Source organism: Diceros bicornis, chromosome 1, assembly GCF_020826845.1.
Source record: "Diceros bicornis minor isolate mBicDic1 chromosome 1, mDicBic1.mat.cur, whole genome shotgun sequence".
In the NCBI taxonomy this organism is placed as follows: Eukaryota; Metazoa; Chordata; class Mammalia; order Perissodactyla; family Rhinocerotidae; genus Diceros; species Diceros bicornis.
Genome location: NC_080740.1, coordinates 47015528 through 47042568, shown reverse-complemented (window position 1 = coordinate 47042568; position 27041 = coordinate 47015528). Strand labels below are relative to the sequence as shown.

The window sequence follows — 27041 nt, the reverse complement described above, 5'->3', positions numbered from 1 at the left end:
GTCCCTCAGGAACTATATCCAGTGGAATCTTCAGATGATTAGCATAACGGTTTCACATTACTTTAGAGAGATAGAGAGCACACAAATCTGAATCTTCTGAATTAAAATGTCATATTCTTTCCACCACATTCTGCAGCTTCCATAAGACACATACAAGGACAGAGAAATTTTCTCTCACTATCATAATTACTAAAGAGAAGAAAGGATAGTGTAGTTAGGATATTTGTTCTTACTTTTACCCATTATTACAAAATTAACATCTGATATTTTCACAATGTGGCGTCAAGTTCCATGAATACCTTTTCTTAAAGAGAAGTTCTAACCTGTTTGAGCCTCTGATCTTTGAAAACTAAGTAAGGTTGTATCAATCAAAACTTAAAACATTAGTTTAATTTTTTTTTTGAGGAAGATCGGCCCTGAGCTAACATCTGCCAATCCTCCTCTTTTTGCTGAGGAAGACTGGCCCTAGGCTAACATCCATGCCTATCTTTCTCCACTTTATACAGGATGCGGCCACAGCATGGCTTGCCAAGCAGTGCGTCGGTCGGTGTGTGCCCAGGATCCGAACCAGCGAACCCCGGGCTGCTGCAGTGGAGTGCACGCACTTAACCACTTGCACCACTGGGCCGGCCCCTAGTTTAATATTTTTAAGAAAAAAAAGAGTCGATAGGGGCTGGGTCAGTGGCATAATGGTTAAGTTCGCACACTCTACTTTGGCAGCCCGGGGTTCGCAGATTCGGATCCCAGGCACAGACCTGCACATCACTCATCAGGCCATGCTGTGGCAGGCGTCCCACACATAAAGTAGAGGAACATGGGCACGGATGTTAGCTCAGGGCTAATCTTCCTCACCAAAAAAAAAAAAAAAAAAAAAAAATCGGTTAAAGGAGATAGTCATCTCTACATTTTTGAGGGACGAAAATAGTGACTTTTAAAAAAATCTATACCAAAGCTAACATTTTATTGTTTGCTAAATCTACTTACTAAGTGAAAGCAAAGGAATCCTGTGTTTGCTCAATGAAGCATACTTCTTTAAAAAGTGAGATAATGATATTTAGTAACTACTAAAGACGTGGTATTTCAGAACACAGCAATAGAGAACCATTTAGAACTCAAAAGAGAGTCAGAACAGCACACAGCCCATCTCTCTCTAAATCTAGAACCTTAGATACTATGTAAAAACCACATGTTACCCTTGCTAAAATATTATGATTAAAGGAGTGATTCTTTACAGCAGTGCCTACCACCTCATAACTCTTCTTCAAACATGGGCCCCTATCCCAACCAGAGATGGTGACCAACTAAGGGTGAGGTGGGGTCTGGACATCAAAACACTACCCAGATGATTCTGATGCTCATCCAAGGCTGACGGCTGGTTTTAAGGCATACTCTAGTATTAATAGATTATCTTCCTAACAGTTCTTTATGCCAAGTATCTCCTGAATTACATTGGGCTACACTGATCAGTCAAGAGACAGCTGTTTTATATCTACTGGAGTAGAGAAAATAAAAAGAATTCAAAGGTCATTTCTTTCACTTTTAATAGTTAATTACAACTCTCAATAAGATAGCATTTTTAAATCTTTAATAGCACTTGTAATTCCGTAATAATGTCAAAGATGTTTCAATGCCCATTTCTAAAAGGCTTCTCTTTAAGCCAAAAATTTTCTTGAATTACCTTAACTGTTAGTTAAGACAATGAAGTTAAATTAAATGACTAAATTCACTTACTGTAACAGTCTGGCCTGCCTTCAGCACATATCTTGAGGTATATTTGTAACTAACTGACGTGTCTCCAATTTTTCTGATCATTTCCCAGCCTCCCATTGGTTGATCCTATTCACAGGACAAAACAAAAAAAAGGTCACTTCAAACATACAGAAAGTTATAGAATAATCAAATAAATGAACCTGTATAGGCAATTAAACTAAGACAGCTTTATGGCTGACTTCCCATGATTCATATTTTCCTACTACAAAAACAAAACATGGTTTTGTCATTCAGCAAAACAGCAACTTTGATGATGCTGCAGTTTTAACTGTTTAGGTACTTAATTTTAAAGAGGACAAAACTGGAAAAAAGAAATGTGAACCAAATTAAATGCTCATATTCACTGCTAGATCAGGTGGGTCTTTTAGATTTACAACACAATCTAGCTGTCCTAATCATAACTATAAACATCTAATATTTGATTACTTTAAGCTTCTAAAATACAGACACACACATAAGCTTAGAAACAGAAGGAAGAAAATATGTCCTTTTTCTTCTGCATCTGTACTCCCTTCTGCCTACATTTAACTCTCTTACCTTAAAGCATAAGAGGCTCAAAAAGGATCAATGATGCACTGAGCCAGTCCCAAGTGCTAGCTATTAACCACAGCCCCCAAGCTGCCCAGACCCGCCTGACACCTGAGGAAAGGTGCAGTTGTTAAAGCAGCTAGCTACAGTAACTTATATCCAGCTCTAACTCAAAGACAAGAACAAACCAGGCTGAGAGCCAGCTTCAGAACAGCTCAAACAGCGCTGCTGTGCCTTATGAAAAACAGCCGGGCTACAACCGTGGAGCAGCAGAGGCTGCTGTTCTCGAGCTTTTCAAGTCGCGACTAAGAGGGCTTAGAGCCTACTCTTTAGGATCAGAACTACTAGTGCTCCTCTGCCCAGCCAATCATTTATTCATTCACATGCAAGATAGTTTTAATAGCTCTGGTGAGAAAAGGAGTGATTTTCACAATGTTTGATAACTCCTGAACTTCTGCTTCAGGAAGTGACACCCATCCCCTGGAACCCGCACTGCCCCCAGACCTGCCTTCCTCCAGCATCAGCTCACGCCCCTTCCCAGCCCCCAGCTCCACAGACGCCTAGCCACGGAGGACCTTCACGACCGAGCTCTCAAAAGCTCCAGCTCGAAACTTTAGAATTCTCTGCTATGAATATTTTATGTTTACTTTTAAACAAATAATTTCAAGATAGGTCTTCACACTATTTTTGATATAAATTAAATCATTAGCATTTGTTCACTCACTTATTTAGAGAGAAAAACACTCCCTGCATGTATCTGAGTCTGGGCTCATATTTCCTTTCAGAGAGTTAATAGCTATAAAAGAATAGCCACCATTTATACCCACCCTCCAACTTTTTCACAAGTCTTCTTAGGGCAGGAATAGTAATAATCCATCCTTTGGAAGGCCACTGTGACAAAATAATTCTTTTTATTCTAAATCAGGTGTGAAAAAAAGCCCTGGCTCTGTGAAGAAGGGCTAATGCAGGAAATCTTTAAACCACTAAGTGCACCACCTCCACTTCCTCCTATTTTAATTTATACTTTACTTCATGAATTTAAGTAAAAAGGAGGAGGGAAACTCTTAGTCCATGAAGACTACTGAATCCAAACAAAGGCTGAGAAGTTATCACAATTGCAAGAGAGCCCACCAATCAGCAGAGCCATGCTGGGGAAAAACGGGTCTGTGTTTTCTACCTGTTCGGAAGTGTTCTTCAAGCGGATGAACTTGCCATCGACATCTATCTCTTCAATGCAGACATTCCCAGTGGCTGAAGCAGAATGAGAGATGCTAACACTACTGCTCGCCTCTGATTCTTCCACATCGACTCTCTTCCGCTTTCCTCTAGTGGTACGCACGCTGCGACTTGAGGATGCTCGTGATACTGTCACACGAGAAGAAGGGCTTGGAGAGAGCTTCAACCTACAGGGGAAAAACAAAACGTTCCATTTACTAAACACATACGCCTTTCCTACCTTAATATCCTGCACATGCATTTCTAAAGCAAAACATTACCGACCATCTGCTAGACAAAGCTGATATACACCTTAACTAAGATAAACTGACCAATGCTAGGATGCCCACTATCAAATTTCTTTAAAAAAATAATAATTTTAGTGTGTTCCTAGGAACAGAATATAGCCATAATGTAGGAAGTTTGGAAAACAGTGGAGGAGATCATCCCACCTACCACCACCCTATCACAGCCACTGTTATTTTTAGTATACTTTCCTTAATCTTTTCATATCTGTATTTTCTTTTACAAAATTACAATCACAATGTATCTAATATTGAAATTGAATGGCTTTTTATTCTAAGTCAGGCACTTTCCCTTTGGAACTTTTTTCTGAGAATAGGTGTTAAAATGATTTATACACTAACCAGATTTGAAAAATAAGTATCAAGTCTCTTTGAGCAAATCGGATATTTTGCAACATATTATCAAAACATTTAAAATCTCAAAGGAAAGACTCCATCCTGACATAGTCCAGCATTTGAAATAACAATAAGACTACGTGAACAACATTTTCTGTTGTTGAGGTAGAAATGTGATCTATTACTACCTACCTCTACACCTAGGTGTTAAAAGAAATGACACAGAAAATATTTATAGTTGCTTTAATTGTTAAAAAAAAATTCTATTTACTTTTCTTCAAATAAAAAGGGTGGGGACCCAAGTGGACTATCAGGTAGGGTGACACCTTCGTTACTCACCTCTCCTCCTCGCCTTCTAAGAGTTTCCTATAAGCACTGATTTCCATGTCCAGAGCTAACTTTACATCAAGAAGTTGTTCGTAATCATTCAGCTGTTGCTGCATCTGATCCCGTATTTCTGCCATCTCTCTCTCTTTGTCAGACAGCATGCGCCGAGAGCTGTCTCTTTCTTTAGCAAGCAACTCTTCCAACTCTTGAATCCTCTCCAAACATGCCCTAGACTTCAGATTCAAGGGAACACATTTACTTTCTAGGAACATTCCAACATTAGCACAAGGCAGCTATTTTAAACCATTTCCTGGTCTGGAAAATAAATAGAGCTCTAAGGAATCTCTAACATTAGAATCCAAGAGATTTTGATTTTAAAAAATTAAAACCCAAAATTCCTCCAATATAAAATATAGGCCCTCAGGAAAGTTTTGGCTTATAAGAGACTAAAAAAAGATATATTCAACAAATGTAAGTGTCATAAATATACATATAATTTTTCTGTATTTAGGCAAATAAATAATTTTTAAACTGTAGTTTTAGTAAAAGTCAAGTATACTCAAAAGTATAAATTAAAAGCAAAAAACTAGGGGCCAGCCTGGTGGTATAGTGATAAGTGCACACACTCCACTGTGGTGGTGTGGGGTTTCACAGGTTTGGATCCCGGGTGCACATCGATGCACCACTGTCAGACCATGCTGTGGCGGTGTCCCATATAAAGTAGAGGAAGAGGGGCACAGATGTTAGCCCAAGGCTGGTCTTCCTCAGCAAAAAGAGGATTGGCATCGGATGTTAGCTCAGACCTAATCTTCCTCACAAAAAAAAAAAAAAATGAAAAACTAAAAAGACAGGAAACTCACAGACAAACCTAAAGGTGGGTGAAAGTATGTTTTGGAGAATTGCTGGAACTGTTCAGAAACCGAAGAAAAGGATTCTGGTTATCCCTTTAGAGACAGGGTCCCTTTAGGTCTGCTGTGCTCTCCATGTTCAATCAGCACACAAAGACTATACAATAAAGTGTGGTCTGTAAAAAGTTATTGTAAATATAGAAACTTTATTTGGTATTTAAAAAATGAGAAAGCACACATCCTACACCAGAAAGTTCACTTAGAAAACTTGTGGCTCACTAGGTAATTATTGTTCTGCATTTGTCCAAGACAGAATTCATCTCAGTAGCCTCAAAAAACAAAGGGAATCAACTCAAAAAGACTGATGGATAGCTTAGGCCCCTAGAATCACAAGTGGCTGCATCAGAGCAGGAGGGAAAGGGCACACACTGTGCAAAAATTAAATATGGAAGGCTAAAGATAAAAAGGAGCTCTACACTGTACAGAATTACTGCACTCTAGTTAGTAAATCTATTTCTCAGAGGGATACAGGTTAAAAATCTTGAAAATGCTTTACATGCATATGGGGTTGAACAAATAAGTAAACAGGATTGTAGAAACCCAGTTTCTTACTCTGAGAGAAAAGCTACAAATAAACAAGGAAGAAAGCCTAAAATGAACCCTGTGGTACAGATGTACAGTCGTAGACATCTGTAGGAAATCATGTCTAGCTTAATATAAATACAAGTGGACAGAGATACAAGTACAGTTAAGTGTGTAAACATGGGTTAACATACACACATATATTACCTAGTTCTCCTCATAAGAGGGCCTAGAAGCAATGACTCCCCAGCACCAATGAGCATACTCAGTGCTCAGATCTTAATTTCTATATATCATTCTCGAATTAAAAAACCCAGGGCTCCTTGGAGAAATGGCTGATCCTAGGGCGAGGTTGGGGAAAATACAAGCTGAACCTGGAGCATCTTATAGTACTAGAAAGTAAAGAAGCACTCAAAAAAAGGGGAACATGATAGCCAATCTGACAGAACTCCTAATGGCCAAAGCTAGAACAATCTGAGCCAATAAAATAATGTAGTATTGGATTATAACCCAAAGTGTAAGATTAATATTCATGAGTCCATACTGATATAAACAAAAGAATGAATAAATATACAAATAAACAGGAAGAAGAGACAAATCTTTACAGAAGAATTCCATTTAATAAGTGTAGATACTCCCTTCAGAATACGGAGCTTAATTCCTGCTCTTCACCCTTGAGAGTAGGCTGGACTTAGTGACTTCCTTCCCAAGAACAGAGTATGGAAAGGGAAAAATAGTAATTTGACAGTGTGAAGAAACCTGGCAAACCCTACCTTTACCAATGATGAGGTTAACATCACCAATGATGTTATCTGGATGTCATGTAATCCCTGATATGATGTGACAAGAAGGCCACTTAAAAACCCATGACCCCAGTATAATCATGAGAAAAGCACCAGACAAACCCAGATTGGCAGACAGTCTACATTACAGGATACCTGGCCAGTTCTCCTCAAGACTGTAAAGGTCATGAAAAACAAGGAAAGCCTGAAAAACTGTCACAGACCAGAGGAGACTAGTGAGTCATGTGCCACCCTGTAACAGGACAATGATAGTAACAGAAAATCTGGTGAAATCCAAATAGTCTAGAGTCTAGTTAATAGTAATGTACCAATGTCTGTGTCTTAGTTTTGACAAATGTACCATGGTAACATAAGATGCTAATAATGGGGAAAACTGGGTATGGGAGATAGGGAAACTGTACTATCTTGCTAACTTTTCTGTAATACAGAATTATGCCAAAGTAAAAAGGTTATTTAAAAAAATAATCAATCAATCAACTAAAATCCAGAGTAGCATCTGACATTCTATATCAGAAGCAGGCATTCATCTTAAAAGTCATGCTAAATATAATCCCTGCCTTAGAGAACTTACATTTAACTGCATTTGCAAAAACCATGCCATAAACCGAGAAACCCGTTTTTTTCCCTTTCAGCCTTCTTATATTTTCTTTCCTCCAAACAAAAAAAATGGGCAACAAGGTGGAATCTAAAGGAGAGTTGATGAGAGACATAAACTACCCAAGCTTGAGATAACCTGAGTCTAGATTTGGAAAGCTAAAAATGTCTCTATTTGTCTGCCTTTGATGTTACAAAGTTCCTTAAGAGGGAAAAATCAAAACCTAGGTATAAAAAAGTTTGAAGTTACTCTGAATCATTTTGTATTTTAAATAGCTGCACTACACCTGTTGTGCAGTGAAATACAAAGAATACAACATGAGAGATACACCTAGATTCTTCTTTCTGACTCTGCCATTAACTGCCTATGAGACTCTTGGCAAGCTGGTAACTAACGTCACTAAACCAGTAACCACATTCGGAAAACAAAGAGCTCTAAGTAGACTATCTGTAAGATCCCGCCTCTAACTCTAAAATTTTATAACTGACTTCTAATGGTCTTCATTTTTTTATTTCACAGTATGTAACATAATTATACTAGTTTATTACGGTCTAGCTACAATAGAAGTTTCCAGAGTCTGGGTGTTAGAAAAACAAAACTTAGAGTGCTTTCGAAGTGCCACTGGAGACTTCTGCAAGCCAGACTCTGACCAACCAATTAATGTGGCCAAAGTCAAAAGTCTAGACAGAAATGATAAAAATGCTGTAAGCAATATATGAAATTCCTAATTCCAAAACATAATAATGCCACCATCTATATATTATTTTAAAATATTTTCTAAAGTCAGCATTTTAAAGGCTATGTCAATTTTAAATAAAATTTAAGTATTTCACTAACATGAGTCACATGACCAAAAGGAAATTCTATGGCCTAACAGGTAGCATGATGAAACTGACATGACTCAACAACAGATACTATCTAAGATACACAATAGGGAAATATTAAGAGAGATGGCTTTTTTCTTCTTAATGATCTTTCTAAGCCTAAAATTTATCAACTAATAAAGATATTCCTCAAGATATTATTATTTATCATAAAAATCTGATACCAGTAACAAATAGAAGAAAGGTTTCCCCCACCCCCAACCCAAGAGAGAGAAATTTAAAACTATTCTGGCTGAAGGAGGTGCTTTTCTCCTATTTTCTGAGGAGTTAGCTCCTGAAAACCCCCAGGGCCCTGTCTAACAGCATTTAAAAACTACTAACCTGAAGTTAACAAAAAAACTTGCAAGGATGGGAATATAACTAACAGGCAAACAGGGAAATAGCCCTGAACCTGAGTCAGAAGACGGCTACCAAGTTCACAGCAGACCACTATTTAAGCAAAGGCCAGGCTCAGTCTCCTCACCTGTAAAGCATCTATACCCAGCAGAGTCAAGTGGATTAAGCAGCACCCAAAAAAGGAGGGGGGGATGTAAATTTGAGGGAGAAAGGATAACTAGAATATGACAGTAAATGGAGAGAACTAGTAAATGTCAGCGCAGAATAAGAATAGATAATAAGCCTATGTTTGGAAAGGTACCTGTTAAGATGGTATAATGGAAAAGATTATCTGTTAAAACCCTAGAAGAAAATCTTTGAAGAGAGTGAGGTACAAAGGGAAAACTTGGGAACTAAAAGAGAAACTCATTTATCAGCCTGTAGCCTCTGGGCAAGTCACTAAACTCACCCAGGTCTATGGTCAGACCAAGTGAACTCAAAGGTCCTTCCAGCTCTGTTATACGAAAACTTCAAAATGCTATCAGGACAAAATGGACCTATAATAATTTTTTAATTTATGTTGCAATAAGTACATATGATAGGCAATGTAAAAGATTACATTTTAATTAATTTTTTATCCTATTTTATGTAACACGTTGTCTGCTTTGTTGTCTAAATTCCTGCAATAAATGTCTTCAGTTTTATAATCAGAAGATTTTACTAAAAATAAAATAATAAAAAGAAAAAATAAAAAGGAAAAAAAGCCTAATCAAGAATAAAACAAAGTTTATTCTTATGCAGAAAATTTAAAAGAACAAAATATCCCCCCTTAAGGAAAACAAAAACTGAAGTTATTTCCTAAGTAATTAAGGTGAGCAGTAGATTATTAAAGCATTCTGAACACTTAGGTGGTCGTCTATGTACTCTGTGTCCACATTGACATCACCTTTAGACTGACACAGATTTCAAGCAGTGCCCACACGTGCGTAAGCTGCACCTGTAGCACACCATCATGTCCTGACAGACACCTGGTCAACACAACCAGCAACACAGTCACTTGTCACTTAGTTGTACCAATGAATAAATTAGTCACTAAATTCTTAACTTATACACAAATTAATGCTACTTCTCAAGATCTGAATTACTAAGTAGTTCAAGCACTGAGAGAATTTGTCTTGAAACACAAAGTGTTTACCACCCACAAAGAGTTTTTGCACGTTTTTCCTCATCATGGTTTTTTTTCCTAATGTGATGAAAAAGGAGTACTTTGGGAAGAGCACACTGTGTGGAGATGAGGCTGCTTAGATGGGTCAGAAAACCTGGGTCCTGGGGTAAGCCCAGGGAATAAACCAGCAGGTTGCTTCCTCAAGGGCAACTATCTCAGCTCTGGGTCATCTATTAATTTAGGAATAACAGTCTCTGCTCAGAGGATGTTTATTTAATGCAAAATGAAAACATCTGGAAAGCACTGTGAACCAAAGTGCAGGAAAATACCATCCTCTCTGAAAAGTGACCTCAGGCAGACCTCAAGCAGGTAGACCACAGCAATGGAGGGGCCTTCAAGTTCAACTTCGATTCTTCTTAGGGGAAGACACTTAACTTACCTCTTTCTGTAGATTAGAAAGCTGAGATGAAAGGCTCTCAATTCTCATACGACTTTCCATCAGTTCTTCCCTGGCAGTGTTGACAGTAGAAGTGTTCATCTCTGACGACAGTCTGGCATTCTCAAGCTAAAAGAAGCAGCAAACCAGTCAGCCTTATCTAGTGAATTAGAACAAACAAATGAGGAAGGATGACTCATCTCAAGGCATTTCATTTCAAACCTAAGCCCTGCTGGTAACTGGGTGATGAAACAGGAAAAGCATCATGAAGTCTGCTGATGTGGTATGAATTACCTGAAGTCTTTCTGACTTTTGACTCAATTACAATATATGAGCTTTAACAATGCTAATATACCTGGTCTGCACCCAAAGTTTATCACTTCAATATTTCATCCATTACATCTCTAATGTCTCAGATAATACTGCTAATAAGGAGACTGGGCAATAGCAATTTAACAGTGATGTTTGTAGGAAAATAAACATTACATATCCCTAATCCACCAAATCTAATACAGATTATAAAGCAATAACTAGAAAGTACTAATTTATAGATTATTTCAAACCAGATAGAAACACTTCCTTTCAGAAGCAAAAAATTGCCCCTCAAATAGAAGCAATATCCTGTTCCTCCAAATGCCCATAACACTCTGTTCTGCACGTGTCTCAGACACGTTTTTATGTATGTCGTCTCTTCCCTGTCTCCCTCCAAGGCCACATCTGCATTAGCGACAGAGCCTTACTTTAGCTCCTTCACCCAGCAGTGCCCAGCACTGCACAAGTGTGGGACAACTGAACGTCAAGTTTAAAGACCTCCCTCTTTCACCAGCCAATTACTCCTTCATACAATGGATTAAAAGCAACGTGAAGAGTTTGAGGCCATGCAACAGAAATTATTTTCAACAGCTCTATGACTCTAATTTTCTAAGTCTTCCACTAATAACTCTTTTTAATCAAATCATGAAATATTTGACACACTGAGGTAAAATCATTTACTAGGAAAGCCTGTACTCGTTGGTGATTTTACGGATTTTTGCAGGGTCTGCTAACACAAGTGGGAAGTTTCTATAATATTTTTTAAATGAATAATAGTGGCAGAGGCAGAAGTATCAGAGACCTTCCATTTGGCCTTTGTTCAAAAAAGCCAGAAGTGTGATGGTCACATCCTGCCCACAAGGATGACACGGAAGTCAGAACTAGACGCAATCCGACACGCATTTACTATTAAAGGGATGTGCAGCACAGCATGATTAGTACTGGTTACTGAAGAAAGTATTTTGAGATGGCTTGGGTTTAACTCCTATGACAAGACATCAATGATCAACGGGACAAAAGGATAAACCTGTACCTCTGATAAAACTGGAATAACCTTACTTTCTTTGAATAATTTCTAGTAACATTTACATTATAGAAAACCGCTTTTTAAAAAAATCCACTTTCTACATTATGGAGACTAGAGGAACTCATTTGAGTAAACTAGAACAAACCAAACATCAAGTCATGTTCTTCAGGGTGACTGTGAAGTAATGGTCTTAGGAGTGTAAACCAGTCCTCAGAGAAGACTGCTCACTTTGGCATGGTAAGTCTGCTCCAGCTCTTCCTTATAAAGCTTGACTTGGGCATCGTGTTGCTCTCTCATCTCATGAAGGGCTTGAGCCAGCTTGTACTCATACTCAATCTGACGTCCAGAATCCACCTCTACCAAGCGAGTTTCATGCTTCCTTCTGGTCTCATTAATCTCCTGGGGGAAAAAAAGATATATAAAACCAAGTTACTTACCATGGCTGCACTGTACAAGTCTGATGGACATCAGGGCCCTCAAAGTTTTCATAAATCAACCTCCTTGTGTCTGTCCTAGGGCAGGCATGTGAATGGACACTTTTTTGCCTTCGTTTTCAAATGAGAAGATGTTTGAGATGGAACTAAACTAATGGCAGACACGGTAGCATCTCAAGCCCTAGAAATTTTATGTTATTTTTTTTTCCATAACATAGCTATTTATTTTTCTGAAGGCAAGGAATAGCCTGGAAGACTTGCTAAAATACCATGCAATCATGGATAACTATGTACACTAAATAGTAATTGTTTTTCTAAATTGCTGTATTGATGATTCTAAGGGCATTTCTTTAAAAAATCCACAAAAAAAGTTAAACTTATCAGTCAGGACAACTTCAACTGGAAGATTTATACATATAAAACTATTTTCTTCAACAAACTGAGATGCAATAGGTACAACAAGCTAATTTACATGACACTTTAACAGCTGGTGCTAAGGTATCGCTATCAATTGATATGGAATCTTATTAACAATATTACTTTACTATCTCAAGTACATATGACAATTCACTATTAAAGAATAGAAATAGTAGGCATAATCCTTCACATTATGTTTTAAGGGACTATCCAAAACTAAAATGGCTAGAAACACAAGTCTAAGAAGAAAATTTCCATTTCAGCTTGTAGCTGAACAAATCTGCCTTTAATGGCAATAATTAAAGAGGCCACAAGAGGGGGATATAACCCACTGAAGTTCTTGTTTCTGTATCATCTTACTGCATGCGGTTTTTCTGTGCATTTCCCTATCCTTCTTTTAACAATGCGTTGCAGAGGAAAATGCACTTGACAGAATCAGAAAACCAGGGTTCAAATTCCAGTTCTGCTATTAACCTCCCACGGCTCACAGCTATTTCATGAAGTGAATGATACTTAAATCATGAAAACATGCAAACGAAAGGTTTAGTTCAACAAACACTGAGCGCCTACTAATGATTCTGCCCTCTGTCTACCTCCCTTCCTCTTCTTCCTGTTGTTCTCCTTCCTCTTTCTTGCCCCCCCTCAACTGTTCATAAGGAACTTAGGTATATTTATTGAATAGAATTATATCCTCTATGAGGAAAAAAAAAGAGGAATATTTTAAATTCATTCTCAAAAAGCAGAAACCAAAAATTCAAAGATGCTACCCAAACACTCTAAAAACATCAAATTACTTTTTACTGATGCCATTTTTTTTTTGGTGATGAAGATTGGTGCTGAGCTAACATCTGTTGCCAATCTTCCTCTTTTTTGTTTGAGGAAGATGGTCCCTGAGATAACACCTGTGCCAATCTTCCTCTACTTTGTGTATGGGACACCGCCACAGCATGGCCTGACGAGCAGTGTGCAGGTCCACGCCTGGGATCCGAACCCACGAACTCCAGGCCGCTGAAGGGGAGCACATGAACCCAACCACTACACCACTGGGCTGGCCCCAAGATGCCGTTTTTCATTTATTATTTTATATAGAATCAGTGACTTGCAAAGAAAAAAATACCTTACTCCTGGTTTAAGGATACAGGAGTCCACACACAACATAAAAACTAAGTAATGACAGATCAGGCATAATTTTAACAAAAGAAAATAAAAATATAAGTCAACTTAATATAAAAATATCTCCATTTATAAAGCAAAACTGTAGTTAACAATTATATGATAGCAATCTCTATAGTTTACAAGGAGCTTACTACACACAATATTCCATTTTTATCCTCACTACTCCTTGAAGAAAAAAATAGCAGGTACTGGTATTGCATTTTTAAATAAGAAACTGACTCAAGAGTTGTCCAAAGTCTGACTGCTTGGCCAGTAAGTGCACCTTGCCCCAATAATACCTATTTTGTTTTAATACTGTATTTTTATAAAAATGGTCAGATTTCTATTATTTTTTCTCCAATAAAAATAAATTTTTCTTAACTTCTACAATAAATTCCTACTTTTAAGTCATTGTTAGTCACTATTTTCAAAATTATATTACTTGTAAAAACATAAGTATTTAATTGCATGTTCTCCCCCCCGGGTTCATTCCAACCCTCTTCAATTTCGAGGAAATACACCTTCCTCTTTCTTCAATTTTAGTACTTCTTTCTTGGCAACCGTTGCTCCCTTCACCCTCGCCCCACCCCCCCAAAGGCTTGGCCGCAGAAGTTGAGGCTTGTAAACGATATTTAAAAACGTACATATAACCCTAAATGCTGTGGGTAGCCAGCCTTCAAGGTGGCCCCCAATGGTTGCTGCCTCCTGGTGGTCACGGCCTTGTGCAGTCCCTCCACACTGTCTCATGGGTGGTCTGAGTGATGGAGAGTGCTGGCATAGCACTGCCAGGATTAGGTCACAGAAGATAACGAGGCTTCTGTCTTGCTCTCTCTCTCATGACTCACTCTTGGGGGGAGCCGTATCATGAGCAGCTCTACGGAGAAGCCCATGCTGGCCTGACACCTGCTGCCAACAGCCCGTGGATGAGCTCAGAGGCGGTTCCTCCGGCCCAGGATGAAAGCCTGACTGCAGCCTCACGCGACCCTGAAAGATAACCATCCCGTTAAGCAGCCCTCAGATTCCTGACCTTCAGAAACTGTGAGATAATAAAGGTCTGTAGTCTTTCTGTGGTTTTTAAGTTGCTAAATTTTGGAGTAATTTCTTAGTCAGCAATAGCTAACTAATACAAATGCCTAAACAGGTTGACAGTAATGAACTGTTGTGACCAAGCCTTTATAAGTGAGATGAAGTGAAGTCATTACCTGTGTACCATAACAGCTGGAGTTCTTATACACGCGTAGCCTTTTAGCAGCAGTACCTCGAAAAATTTACCTACAGAATTTCTCCCATTTTTTTTACGTGTATAGTTATAACAAAGCCTTTTGGGATCCTCTCCATTCCTTAAAAATGTAAAATTGTAGTTACCTCCTCATACATGCTTTTACGAAACTCCAAGTCCTCAGTAAGGCTCTGACAGCGATTCTCCAAGTCCACTTTCAGTAAAGTTTCATCTGCTAACTGTTTTTTGGCAGCTGCTAAGGAGGCTTCCAACTAATGTAAAAAAAAAAGGAATTGATGAAAATTACAGCAGTCATTTAGTAATGAATTTAACAGACACCTATGGATTGAATCAAATCAAGTATCACAATTTCTATATACATACACATTTATATATATATATATAGGTACCCGAGTCTCTCATTATAACCTTTATCACAGACTGTGTGTTCGACTGCTGGTCCCATCCACAGGGCGCCACACCAAAATACCTCTCAAATTTGGTAACTGGCACCAAGGAATGAACAAAGACCTATGACTTATACTTCAAAACTCAAACCAATGACTTTAGCTCCCACTTTCATTTTTCCCGGCAGGCAGAGCACCATTATCATACCTTCTCTGTTCCCACCTCACATTTGGTACAACAATGAAACAGGCTTTGAGAGCAAAACACAAAATGAGCGTAAGCACAACAGAGAGAAGAGGAGCAGTGACAAGATCTGGGTAACCTGACCCGATGACTGAGAGGGGAGGGTGCTTTGTGGAGTAGCTACCTTAAGACTACCCTTCAGGTGAGCCACCAAAAAAGTAAATTAGTAAATTTTTTTAAATAAAAAAAATAAAATAAACTTTAAAATCAATCAATCAAGACAGATGGGACAATTAACCGGCCAAACAGGGCTCAAGAGCGGAGTTTCCCTTACCTGGGCAATCTGATCCTTCAGATCCTCCAACTCTCCCTCTAAACTTTTTTTGTCACCAAGTGCAGTAGCCAGGGCTGCATCTTTAGAATTCAGTGCTGCTTCATATTCTCGAAGCTTGATCTGGGCTCCGTTAAGATCAGACTCTTTCTTAGCATAACTGTAAGACATTTGAAAAAGCACAAGACATCAAATTATACCCCTTACTTGAGGCCTTCTCCCTCCCTGCTTACGGGGGAAACAAAAAAGGCAGTTTAAATAAAAGCTGCCATAACCTACTAAAATTAGAGGAGCAATTCAATTGTATCGTTTTTGGTGGATAACAACTTTCTCTTTCAATTATTTCCCTTCCATGATTACTAATGACTCTCAGTCAAAGAAGTCCACAGGACCAATGACCAATGTACCAGAATCCTGGTTGTCTCTGAGAGAGACAACGTCCTCCTTGTTCTATAAAGACGCACTACATGTGTCACTAAAAGAAGACGTTTTTGAAGAAATGAAAATTTATTATTTTTAAATACAGTGAATATTATAAACCAAGATGTACAGGAACATAAGATATAACATGTAAAATGAGGTTAAATAAATGAAAATGACAAGTTATTTTAAGAAATAATTTTATGATGATGATATATCATATAGAACTTCTTTGATATTACAGAATAACTCACCCCAAGCTTGCAAGCATTTTCCATTTCTTACATAAAAGGTGATTTTAAGACTTCCCTAACTATATATAATGGCTCCCTAATATCTTGAAGAAAAATTAATTATTTCAGTTTACACTTTTAACTACCCAAAAATGAGGCTCGAATTGAGGTTTCTTTTTCTTCTAAACATCACTTTCTATTAAATGAAGTTCTACATTATAAAACTAAAGTTCCTTTAGATATATTTTTTCAAATAATTTTATTTTAAAGAACTAATTTTTTATCCAAATAATTTTATTATCATTAATTAGTAACACCAAAAAAAGCCTTAAAATATCAAAATTCTCAACACCTGTTCTTGATTAAAACTGCTATTGTAGAAGAATATTTCTAGTACTGACGTTTGAGAGTGGGCTAAAAGAGGAATCTTTAGTTAATAGAAATTAAAAAAAAATCTTGTAATACTAAAATAAAATGAAGAAAAAACTGTCCAAAAAATAGGCAAATGTAATTTAAAGAGAAGATTTAATAGTATTCATTTCATTTTGGTATCATCAAACAACTATATACATAAAATCTCAGCAGTCATATCACAAGAATTTTTTTCTTAAATTCTGTATTTTTTAAAACCACACGATGGCAGCCTTTCATTGAAGACGTGCTTAGAAGGGGAAAAAACATCAACTGTTAAAAAAAAATCCCATACAGTCATTGATTTATAACAAAAATGCCCAGTTCATACAAGAGCTGGGTCCTAAAGCTGTGAACTCCATAGAACGGAATCAACGCTTGTGGAAGAGCTATTATTTTATCCCACCGTATACATGACCAGAGCTGAGCAGGGATACATATCACAATACATATGATTCTAAAACAAAATCATAGTTTAGAGTATCACACAATACTTATAAAAGCTACTGACTCAAAAGTATTTACGTAACAATTACAAAAAATTCTACTACACCACTATCTAATATTTAAATCTCAAATCATAACGTGATGCTTCTCAATGTGGTGGCTCATGGCAGGAAACTGAACCTGTACTTCCCAGGAACCAAAATGGCCCACCAAGGAAGATACTGAAGTAAAAAAAAAAGGGGGGGGGCCAACCTGGTGGCACAGCGGTTAAGTGCGAGCACTCTGCTTCGGCAGCCCGGGGTTCACAAGTTCAGATCCCAGGCACGCACCGATGCACCTCTTGTCAAGCCATGCTGTGGTGGCGTCCCATATAAAGTTAGAGGAAGATGGGCACGGATGTTAGCCCAGGGCCAATCTTCCTCAGCAAAAAAGAGGAGGATTGGCATTGGATGTTAGCTCAGGGCTGATCTTCCTCACACACACAAAAAAAGTCAAAACAATTTTACAGGCTACTGCATGTTGTGTGTGTTTGATTTCATTGATTTAATAGACAGTAATACACGCACATGGTTCCAAATTCAGAATGGTATACCACAAGTGAAAGACACTGCGCAACATCTTGTGGAGTGTAGGAAATACGAGAAGCCAAACATTAAGCCAGTGCACCTAAATGACTAGAATATGGTGATTTCTTCAACAAAAATCTAGACCAGATAAGACAAGGACTGGTGGACTAAACGGGATGAATGAATAGGATATGCAATTAATATGTGCTACCTTGAGCCATCCAAAGGTACCAGTTGAAATCTGATGTCAAGTTCTTATTCACTTATACCACTGTTATTCTGTAAAAACATACATTGTTCCATTATAAATTCTTCCTTAAAGCTCTAACTTTCACATTACTGAACAAATTGGGCAGATATAAATCAGAAGTTGGAAATGTGCTTAAAATTACAAATAGAAGCTAACCTTATGTGCCCTGGCTCAAGAGGGAAAAGGAGAAGAGATGAACACTACTGCTACACCTTGCACACACTTACATTACACTTATCATACAAATCCATATTTGTGCATGTACTTAGCTACCTCAGGAGACAGAACTCTTTGAGGGCAAGGGCCATGACTTATTATTGCTACATCTTCTGCACAGACAACCTCTAGATAATAACTGTTTTGGTAATTGTTAAAAGAAATTCCCCCATACACTCCCCAGAAAACCCACTCTGCTTTTTTTATGCTATGTAAAATATCATGTCTTTTCCTAAAAGAAAAAATAACTGTGACGCTTCTATAATCTCTAAAATTCACATTCCTACATGTCCTCCCTAACACCCTGCCAATTTCCGAGCCTGGATGGATCGTGAAAAAATCCTTAAGATTACACTCGAGTCTCCATCTGATAAGAAGCCATGAAATCAATGAGTTTTATAAGCCGCATAAGCTGCCAATACCAAGAACACACGGGGGCCATGCCCAAGTTAACATTTGGAACATAATCCTGTCATAGTTTTCTAACTGTATTATTATTTTTCATTCATTAAATATAATGCAGGAAGTCCTGGTCTAATTATCAGCACAAGGTCGAAGTGCATACACCTGCAGAATTGACATCCTAAAACATAAACACATGAATTGGCTGTAGCCATCACCTAAGCACAGAGTAACACCTAACAATGCCCCAGAACAAAGAGCAACTTGGAAAGGAATTCAAAGTTACCAGAAGCTATCATTTAAGGGGCTGGTGGGCATTTTTCTTTGACTATATTTCCTAACTGGATTTGTTCAGTGTTACTGACCTGCCTGACTAAGCTACTCCTACCTCCAGATACGGAGACCTTCCTGTGTTTTCATTTCAATTCAACATGTGAATCTACTGCCAGAAATATGCACACTGCTGAATATAAATCAGAAAACATACCCATTTACTGTAGAAGTTTACAGAAGAACCAAAACTCCAACTGCAGCCAGGGAAGAAGTTTTATAAAATGTAGTTGACACTCTATTCTAATTAAGAATTTCCTCCCTTAAACAAAATTAGCTTTCACTTCAAGTAAGTTTGAATTTCATCAGTCATAACAAGCAACCAGATCTAATCAAATATCTGACCATTAAAAAAAAATAACCAGCTGGAAAGGATATATTTACATTCCTATTAACATTCTATCGCAGTGACTCAAGAGTAACAGACATACAGCTTCAGTGATATGGTATGGATGTACTTTCCCAACAGAACCTAGTGCCATTAACCGTCTCAGACTTGTCCCTACAATCTCCCAAGACGGCCCATAGGACTAACCTAAATGCAGCTGGTTCTATAGCAAAATACTATGCAACTCTGGTTGCTTAGATCACTTCCTAGCAATTTTGAGACACTATTACAGATTGTCAGTTTCATCTTATATAAGAGTAGACACTCAACAAGCACAGGTTGACAATTTTCCCTAATGCACATATTATAATCTCCTAGGTGGAAATGAGACTACAAAGGAAGATGAAAGACCAACAAAAGAACTCCAAGGCAATGGCACCCTTTCTCTGCCTGTGTCCAGCTACCTCTCTGAACTCAGCACTCATCACTAACGTTCACTTCAGGACCATTCTTATATAGAAAAACAAATAAAAGGGGCTGAAAGGGAAAAGCCATTAATTTTTCACCTGCAATCAGATAACATAACAGAAACCATTTATAAAATTTTTATTTCTAATCATATCCACGAAACAAGGATTTTTAAATCCCTCAAAACAGACCTACTCTACATGGAGAGCCAGGCCAATGAGGCCCAGCTGTTAGAGCTGTGTTTTAATATACTGTAAGGGTCTTCTGAACAGCTGTCTGGGAGCAGCTGAACACCACTCAACACGAGTGCAGTTATTCAAGCAACTATCAAATAATGCGGTTTCTGAGGCTCCCTTTACACCTAGAGTTCAGAATCAACATGCCCTTAATTATCAAGCCATGGGCCAGACTTTTAGAGGGAAAATAAACTTTATTTTGACTTTAAGGTAAAAGTTAATATGCCCCAAAAAACTCTTCTGTCCTGAAACTAAATAATCTATTCAATAATAACAGACTCAAACTGCATATTAAATATGCATTTGCTCCAACAGTCATTCATTAGCTTCAATACTGTCCTCAAAGTATCTATCTTCCCTATCAAAAGGGAGAAAGGGATGTGATCCACAACATTTCTAACTGATAAAAATTAATGAACTTCTCTGCAATTAAGACAGATGTAATTTAATAGACAAAATCTCCAGAAAGTCATATGATCATAATTTCCTTTAACAAGGAAGGGTCTCCTCTGGCACAAGCAAAAAGACCAAGATGCCTTTGCACAAACTCAGAAGCTGCAATGGATTAATTTCTGGTGGTAATAAATTCTGCTACTCATTCAATAAGCTGAGTGGTCAACAAATTAGCAACAATCCAATCAGAATCACGCAAAACCTAACTGAAATCAGATTAAAATTAGGAAAAATACTAAAGACTGAAATTTAGACCACAGAACCATTTCTTTGAACAAAAGAAATTCACTCACATAAACAGGCACAGGAGTGGAAAGTGGACACTTACAGCTTAAGTCCTAATTAAAAAATGACTTATTGGGAAAAAACCCACCAACGATCCCAACTTTGTTATGTATGCCAGGCCACTGATGTAGATGCTTGGAAATCAGCAGTGAACAAAATATACCAAGTCCTTGCTCTTATGGAAGGTACATTCTAATGAGAGGCACACAGTAAACAAATACAGACACAGCAGAGGTTATTAGTACTTTGAAGAAAAATAAATCAGAGTAAGGAGCTAGAGAAGAAAAGGGAGGATGATTATTTTGTATAGTGTGGTCAGAAAGAGACTGATTTTATGCCTGTAATTAAAACCAACAATCATTTTTCACATCAGAAAATCACTGTTCAAACTTAGATTTTATCTAGCAATACAATTATTAGTATCATTAGTATTTCACTACTCCTCTATGGGTTATGTGCAAAACAATCTCATAAGAAAATAGCTTCCTAAAAAACAGTAATCAGTAAGTCAATAATTATCTTGGGGGAGCCTGAAGAGTGCTAAGACATGTGCTGATACAACAGGAAGCAAAATGAGACACGAGCCCTGTTCACAAAGAGATTCCACTCTAACAAGGGAATCAATCAATCATACAAAATTGCCCTAATCAACAAATCACACTTGTCAGCAACTTTCTTGACAAGCTCCAGGAAAGAGAAGAAAGTACATAGGGCTGGAAGAGTACATGATGTAACTTCTGGGTAAAAATGGCACATTAAACACGACTCCATTACCCCTTCCAGAAACTCAACTAAAACAGCAAAGGCACAAATTCACAATGAAAAAAACTGGAAGAGGAATGACAAAATTTTGGAAAGTGAAAGCAGATAGATGAGTGAAAAACAAGCTTAGCCAACCCAAGAGTGCTGAATCCTAAGCCAGACCCAGGGATATCCGAGAAGTAACATAATTTATACTGCAGATACTCTTGATAGCACGAGATACCCTGGTACTTTGAACTTTCAAAGACTAGTTGAAAATCTATTTACGAAGCAAAGCAGACCCCTTACCCACTCCATGCTCCTGGGCCAATGGCCCCTTATCCACCATGGGAAAAGATGAAAGGTTTACTCTCTGAGGAGAGTAAAGCAGAAATCTCAGACTTGGCAGTCACCTGGCACAGCCAAAGGCAGCAATGTCATACTGAAAAAACAGGAGAATTCAGTGGACTTTTACAGGTGCTGACATCCCCTCTCAACCTCCCACAGCTTACAGTACACAGGGAGGCCAAAGCCCAAGAGGAAAGACTTGAAGACACTGACACTGTGCATTCCCAATGAAATGATCTCACCATTTCACCCACAATGAAGTTCGGTCAAGAAGCCCCACTCATGAATAGAGCTTCCCATCAGATTTTTAAAGCCTCATTCTTTTTTTTTAAATTCTTTTTTTCTTTTTGAAAGAAGACTGGCCCCGCGAGCTAACATCTATTACCAATCTTCCTTTTTTTTTTCTTTTTTCTCCCCAAAACCCCCAGTACATAATTGTGTATCCTAGTTGTAGGTCCTTCTAGTTCTTCCATGTGGGACACCACCTCAGCATAGCTTGATGAGCGGTGAGTAGGTCCCCGCCCAAGATCCGAACTGGTGAACCCTGGGCCGCCAAAGCCAAACACATGAACTTAACCATTGTGCCACCGGGCCGGCCCCTACAGCCTCATTCTGAATATAAGGGGACACAGAATAGTCAACACACATTGAGAAAAACTCTCACTGTGGATTGACTCACCAAATGTCCATTCCATCCTCCTAGTTGTGCTTGCCTAAACTGGAAAGCTAGAAAACTACATTTCCCAGAATCTCTTGCAGCTAGGATTCTGGATGCAAATTAGGTTCTAAACTAATGAATGCTTTCATAAGTAATATGAAAGAAGTATCATGGAGGCCAGCTTCCTGGTCCTTGTTGTAATTTTTCTGCTGACAAGCAAGGTTGTTAAAAACCTTAAGTTTTTCTGTCCTTATGTCAATACCACACACATTACTGTAGCTTCGTAGTAAATTTTGAAATCAGGAACTGAGTCCTCCAATTTTGTTCTTTGTCAAGATTGTTTTGGCTATTCTGTGTACCATGCATTTGCATATGAATTTTTAAGTTCCGCTTGTCAATTTCTGCAAAAAAGGCAGCTGTGATATGGATAGAGACTGCACTGAATCTGTACGTCAATTTTGGGAGAATTGCCATATTAACAATATTAACTCTTCCAATCCATGAACATGGGATATCTTTCCACTTATTTAAGTCTTTAGTTTGTTTCAACATTGTTTTGTAGTTTTCAGTATACAAGTTTTGTACTTCTTCTGTTCAATTTATTCCCAAGTATTTCATTTTCTATGATGCTATTGAAAATGGAGTTTTCTTAATTTCATTTTTGGATTGTTCATTGCTAGTGTATAGAAATACAACTGAGTTTTGTATGTTGCTCTTGTATCCTGAAACCTTGCTGAACTTAAGTTTATTAGCTCTCAAGAGTTTTCCGTTTTTGCTTTTTACAGATTCCTTGGGATTTCCTAAGAAATCACGTCATCGGCAAATAGATCGTTTTACTACTTCTTTTCCAATCTGAATGCGTTTTTTTTTTAATTTTTTGTGTATTGCAGTAACATTGGTTTATAACATTGTATAAATTAAATTTCAGGTGTACATCATTATACCTCTATTTCTCCATAGATTACATCATGTTCACCACCAAAATACTAATTACAACCCATCACCACACACATGTGCCGAATTATCCCTTTCGCCCTCCTCCCTTCCCCTCTGGTAACCACCAATCCAATCTCTGTCTCTATGTGTTTGTTTATTGTTGTTATTATCTACTACTTAATGAAGGAAATCATACGGTATCTGACCTTCTCCCTCTAACTTATTTCACTTTGCATAATACCCTGAATGTTCATCCATGTTGTCACAAATGCCTGGATTTCATCGTTTCTTATGGCTGAGTAGTATTCCATTGTGTGTATATACCACATCTTCTTTATCCATTCATCCCTTGATGGGCACTTAGGTTGCTTCCAAGTCTTGGCTATTGTGAATAACGCTGCAATGAACACAGGGGTGCATGCATCTTTATGCATTGGTGTTCTCAAGTTCTTAGGATAAATACCCAACAGTGGAATAGCTGATCAGCTGGTAGTTCTATCCTTGATTTTTTGAGGAATCTCCATACAGTTTTCCATAGTGGCTGCACCAGTTTGCACTCCCACCAGCAGTGTATGAGAGTTCCCTTCTCTCCACATCCTCTCCAACACATGCAGTTTCCTGTCTTGTTAATTATAGCCATTCTGACGGGTGTGAGGTGATATCTCATTGTGGTTTTGATTTGCATTTCCCTGATAGTTAATGATTTTGAACATCTTTTCATGTGTCTGGTGGCCATCTGTATATCTTCTTTGGAGAAATGTCTGTTCAGGTCTTTTGCCCATTTTTTAATTGGGTTGGTAGTTTTTTTGTTGTTGAGATGCATGAGTTCTTTATATATTTTGGAGATTAAGCCCTTATCAGATGTATGGTTTGAGAATATCTTCTCCCAATGGTTAGGTTGTCTTTTCGTTTTGTTGATGGTTTCCTTTGCTGTGCAGAAGCTTCTTAGTTTGATGTAGTCCCATTTGTTTATTTTTTCTGTTGTTTCTCTTCCCCAGTCAGACATGGTGCTTGAAAATATGTTGCTAAGACCAATGTCAAAGAGCCTACAGCCTATGTTTTCTTCTAGAAGTTTCATAGTTTCAGGTCTTACATTCAAGTCTTTAATCCATTTGGAGTTAATTTTTGTGTATGGTGTAAGGTAAGGGTCTACTTTCATTTTTTTCCATGTGGCTGTCCAGTTTTCCCAACACCATTTGTTGAAGAGACTTTCTTTTCCCCATTGTATGTTCTTGGCTCCTTTGTCAAAGATTAGCTGTCCATAGATGTGTGGGTTATTTCTGGGCTTACGATTCTATTCCATTGATCTGTGTGTCTGTTTTTGTGCCAGTACCATGCTGTTTTGGTTACTATAGCTTTGTAGTATATTTTGAAGTCAGGGAGTGTGATACCTCCAGCTTTGTTCTTTTTTCTCAGGATTCCTTTAGCTATTCGGGGTCTTTTGTTGTTCCATATAAATTTTAGGATTCTTTGTTCTATTTCTGTGAAAAATGTTGTTGGAACTTTGATAGGGATTGCATTGAATCTACAGATGGCTTTAGGAAGTATGGACATCTTAACTATGTTAATTCTTCCAATCCAAGAGCACGGAATATCTTTCCATTTCTTTGTGTCTTCTTCAATTTCTTTCAGCAATGTTTTATAGTTTTCGGTGTACAGCTCTTTCACCTCTTTGGTTAGTATTATTCCTAGGTATTTTATTCTTTTTGTTGCAATTGTAAATGGGATTGTATTCTTAATTTCTTTTTCTGCTACTTTGTTGTTAGTATATAGAAATGCAACTGATTTTTGTATGTTGATTTTGAATCCTGCAACTTTACCATATTCGTTTATTACTTCTAAAAGTTTTTTGGTGGATTCTCTAGGGTTTTCTATATATAATATCATGTCATCTGCAAAAAGTGACAGTTTCACTCCTTCCTTTCCAATTTAGATCCTTTTTATTTCTTTCTCTTGCCTGATTGCTCTGGCTAGGACTTCCAGTACTATGTTAAACAGGAGTGGTGACAGTGGGCATCCTTGTCTGGTTCCTGTTCTTAGAGGGACAGCTTTCAGTTTTTCACCATTGAGGATGATATTAGCTGTGGGTTTGTCATATATGGCCTTTATTATGTTGAGGTACTTTCCTTCTATACCCATTGTATTCAGAGTTTTTATCATAAATGGATGCTGTATCTTGTCAAATGCTTTCTCTGCATCTATTGAGACGATCATGTGATTTTTATTCTTCATTTTATTAATGTGGTGTATCACGTTGATTGATTTGCGAATGTTAAACCATCCCTGCATACCTGGAATAAATCCCACTTGATCATGGTGTATCTTTTTAACATATTGTTATATGTGATTTGCTAGTATTTTGATGAGGATTTTTGCATCGACGTTCATCAGTGATATTGGCCTGTAATTTTCTTTTTTTGTGTTGTCCTTGTCTGGTTTTGGTATCAGGGTAATGTCAGCTTCATAAAATGAGTTAGGGAGCTTCTCCCCCTCCTCAATTTTTTGGAAGAGTTTAAGAAGGATAGGTATTAAGTCTTCTTTGAATGCTTGGTAGAATTCACCAGGGAAGCCGTCTGGTCCTGCACTTTTATTTTTGGGGAGGTTTGTGATTACTGTTTCGATCTCCTTACTGGTGATTGGTCTATTCAAATTCTCTACTTCTTCTTGATCCAGTTTTGGAAGGTTGTATGATTCTAAGAATTTATCCATTTCTTCCAGATTGTCGAATTTGTTGGCATATAGTTTTTCATAATATTCTCTTATAATCTTTTGTATTTCTGAGGTGTCTGTTGTAATTTCTCCTCTTTCATTTCTGATTTTACTTATTTGTGCCTTCTCTCTTTTTTTCTTGTTGAGTCTAGCTAAAGGTTTGTCAATTTTGTTTATCTTTTCAAAGAACCAACTCTTGGTTTTATTAATTTTTTCTATTGTTTTTTTGGTCTCTATTTCATTTATTTCTGCTCTGATTTTTATTATTTCCCCTCTTCTACTGATTTTGGGCTTGGTTTGTTCTTCTTTTTCCAGTTCCTTTAGGTGCATTGTTAGATTGTTTATTTGAGATTTTTCTTGTTTGTTGAGATAGGCCTGTATTGCTATAAACTTCCCTCTTAGAACCGCTTTTGCTGTATCCCATAAATTCTGGCATGTCATATTTTCATTTTCATTTGTCTCCAGGTAATTTTTTATTTCTTCTTTGATTTCTTCGTTGACCCAGTCATTGTTCAGTAGCATTTTGTTTAATCTCCACGTATTTGTGGCTTTTCTGATTTTCTTCCTATAGTTGATTTCTAGTTTCATACTGTTGTGGTCAGAAAAGATGCTTGGTATTATTTCAATCTTCTTAAATTTATGGAGACTTGTTTTGTGGCCTAATATGTGATCAATCCTGGAGAATGTTCCATGTGCATTTGAAAAGAACGTGTATTCCTCAGTTTTTGGATGGAATGCTCTGTATATATCTACTAAGTCCATCTGTTCTAGTGTGTCATTTAAGGCCAATGTTTCCTTATTGATCTTCTGTTTGGATGATCTATCCGTTGGTGTAAGTGGAGTGTTACAGTCCCCTACTATTATAGTGTCACTGTCTATTTCTGATTTTATGTCTGTTAATAATTGCTTTATATATTTAGGTGCACCTACATTGGGTGCGTAGATATTTACAAGTGTTATATCCTCTTGTTGGATTGTTCCCTTGATCATTATGTAATGCCCTTCTTTG

At 37.6% G+C, this 27041-nt stretch overlaps 1 protein-coding gene across 1 annotated transcript in view; it reads right to left on the bottom strand.

Annotated features, from left to right (window-relative positions):
• The window catches only part of LMNB1 (lamin B1), a 57870-nt gene that overhangs the window by 11485 nt on the left and 19344 nt on the right, over window positions 1–27041 (bottom strand). The window contains exons 2-8 of the mRNA XM_058539695.1: window positions 15599–15755; window positions 14820–14945; window positions 11677–11847; window positions 10113–10238; window positions 4494–4714; window positions 3476–3701; window positions 1732–1836 (exon numbers count right to left, since the gene is read on the bottom strand). Coding sequence (XP_058395678.1) covers window positions 1732–1836; window positions 3476–3701; window positions 4494–4714; window positions 10113–10238; window positions 11677–11847; window positions 14820–14945; window positions 15599–15755 — 1132 coding nt within the window. The remainder of the gene's footprint in view (window positions 1–1731; window positions 1837–3475; window positions 3702–4493; window positions 4715–10112; window positions 10239–11676; window positions 11848–14819; window positions 14946–15598; window positions 15756–27041) is intronic.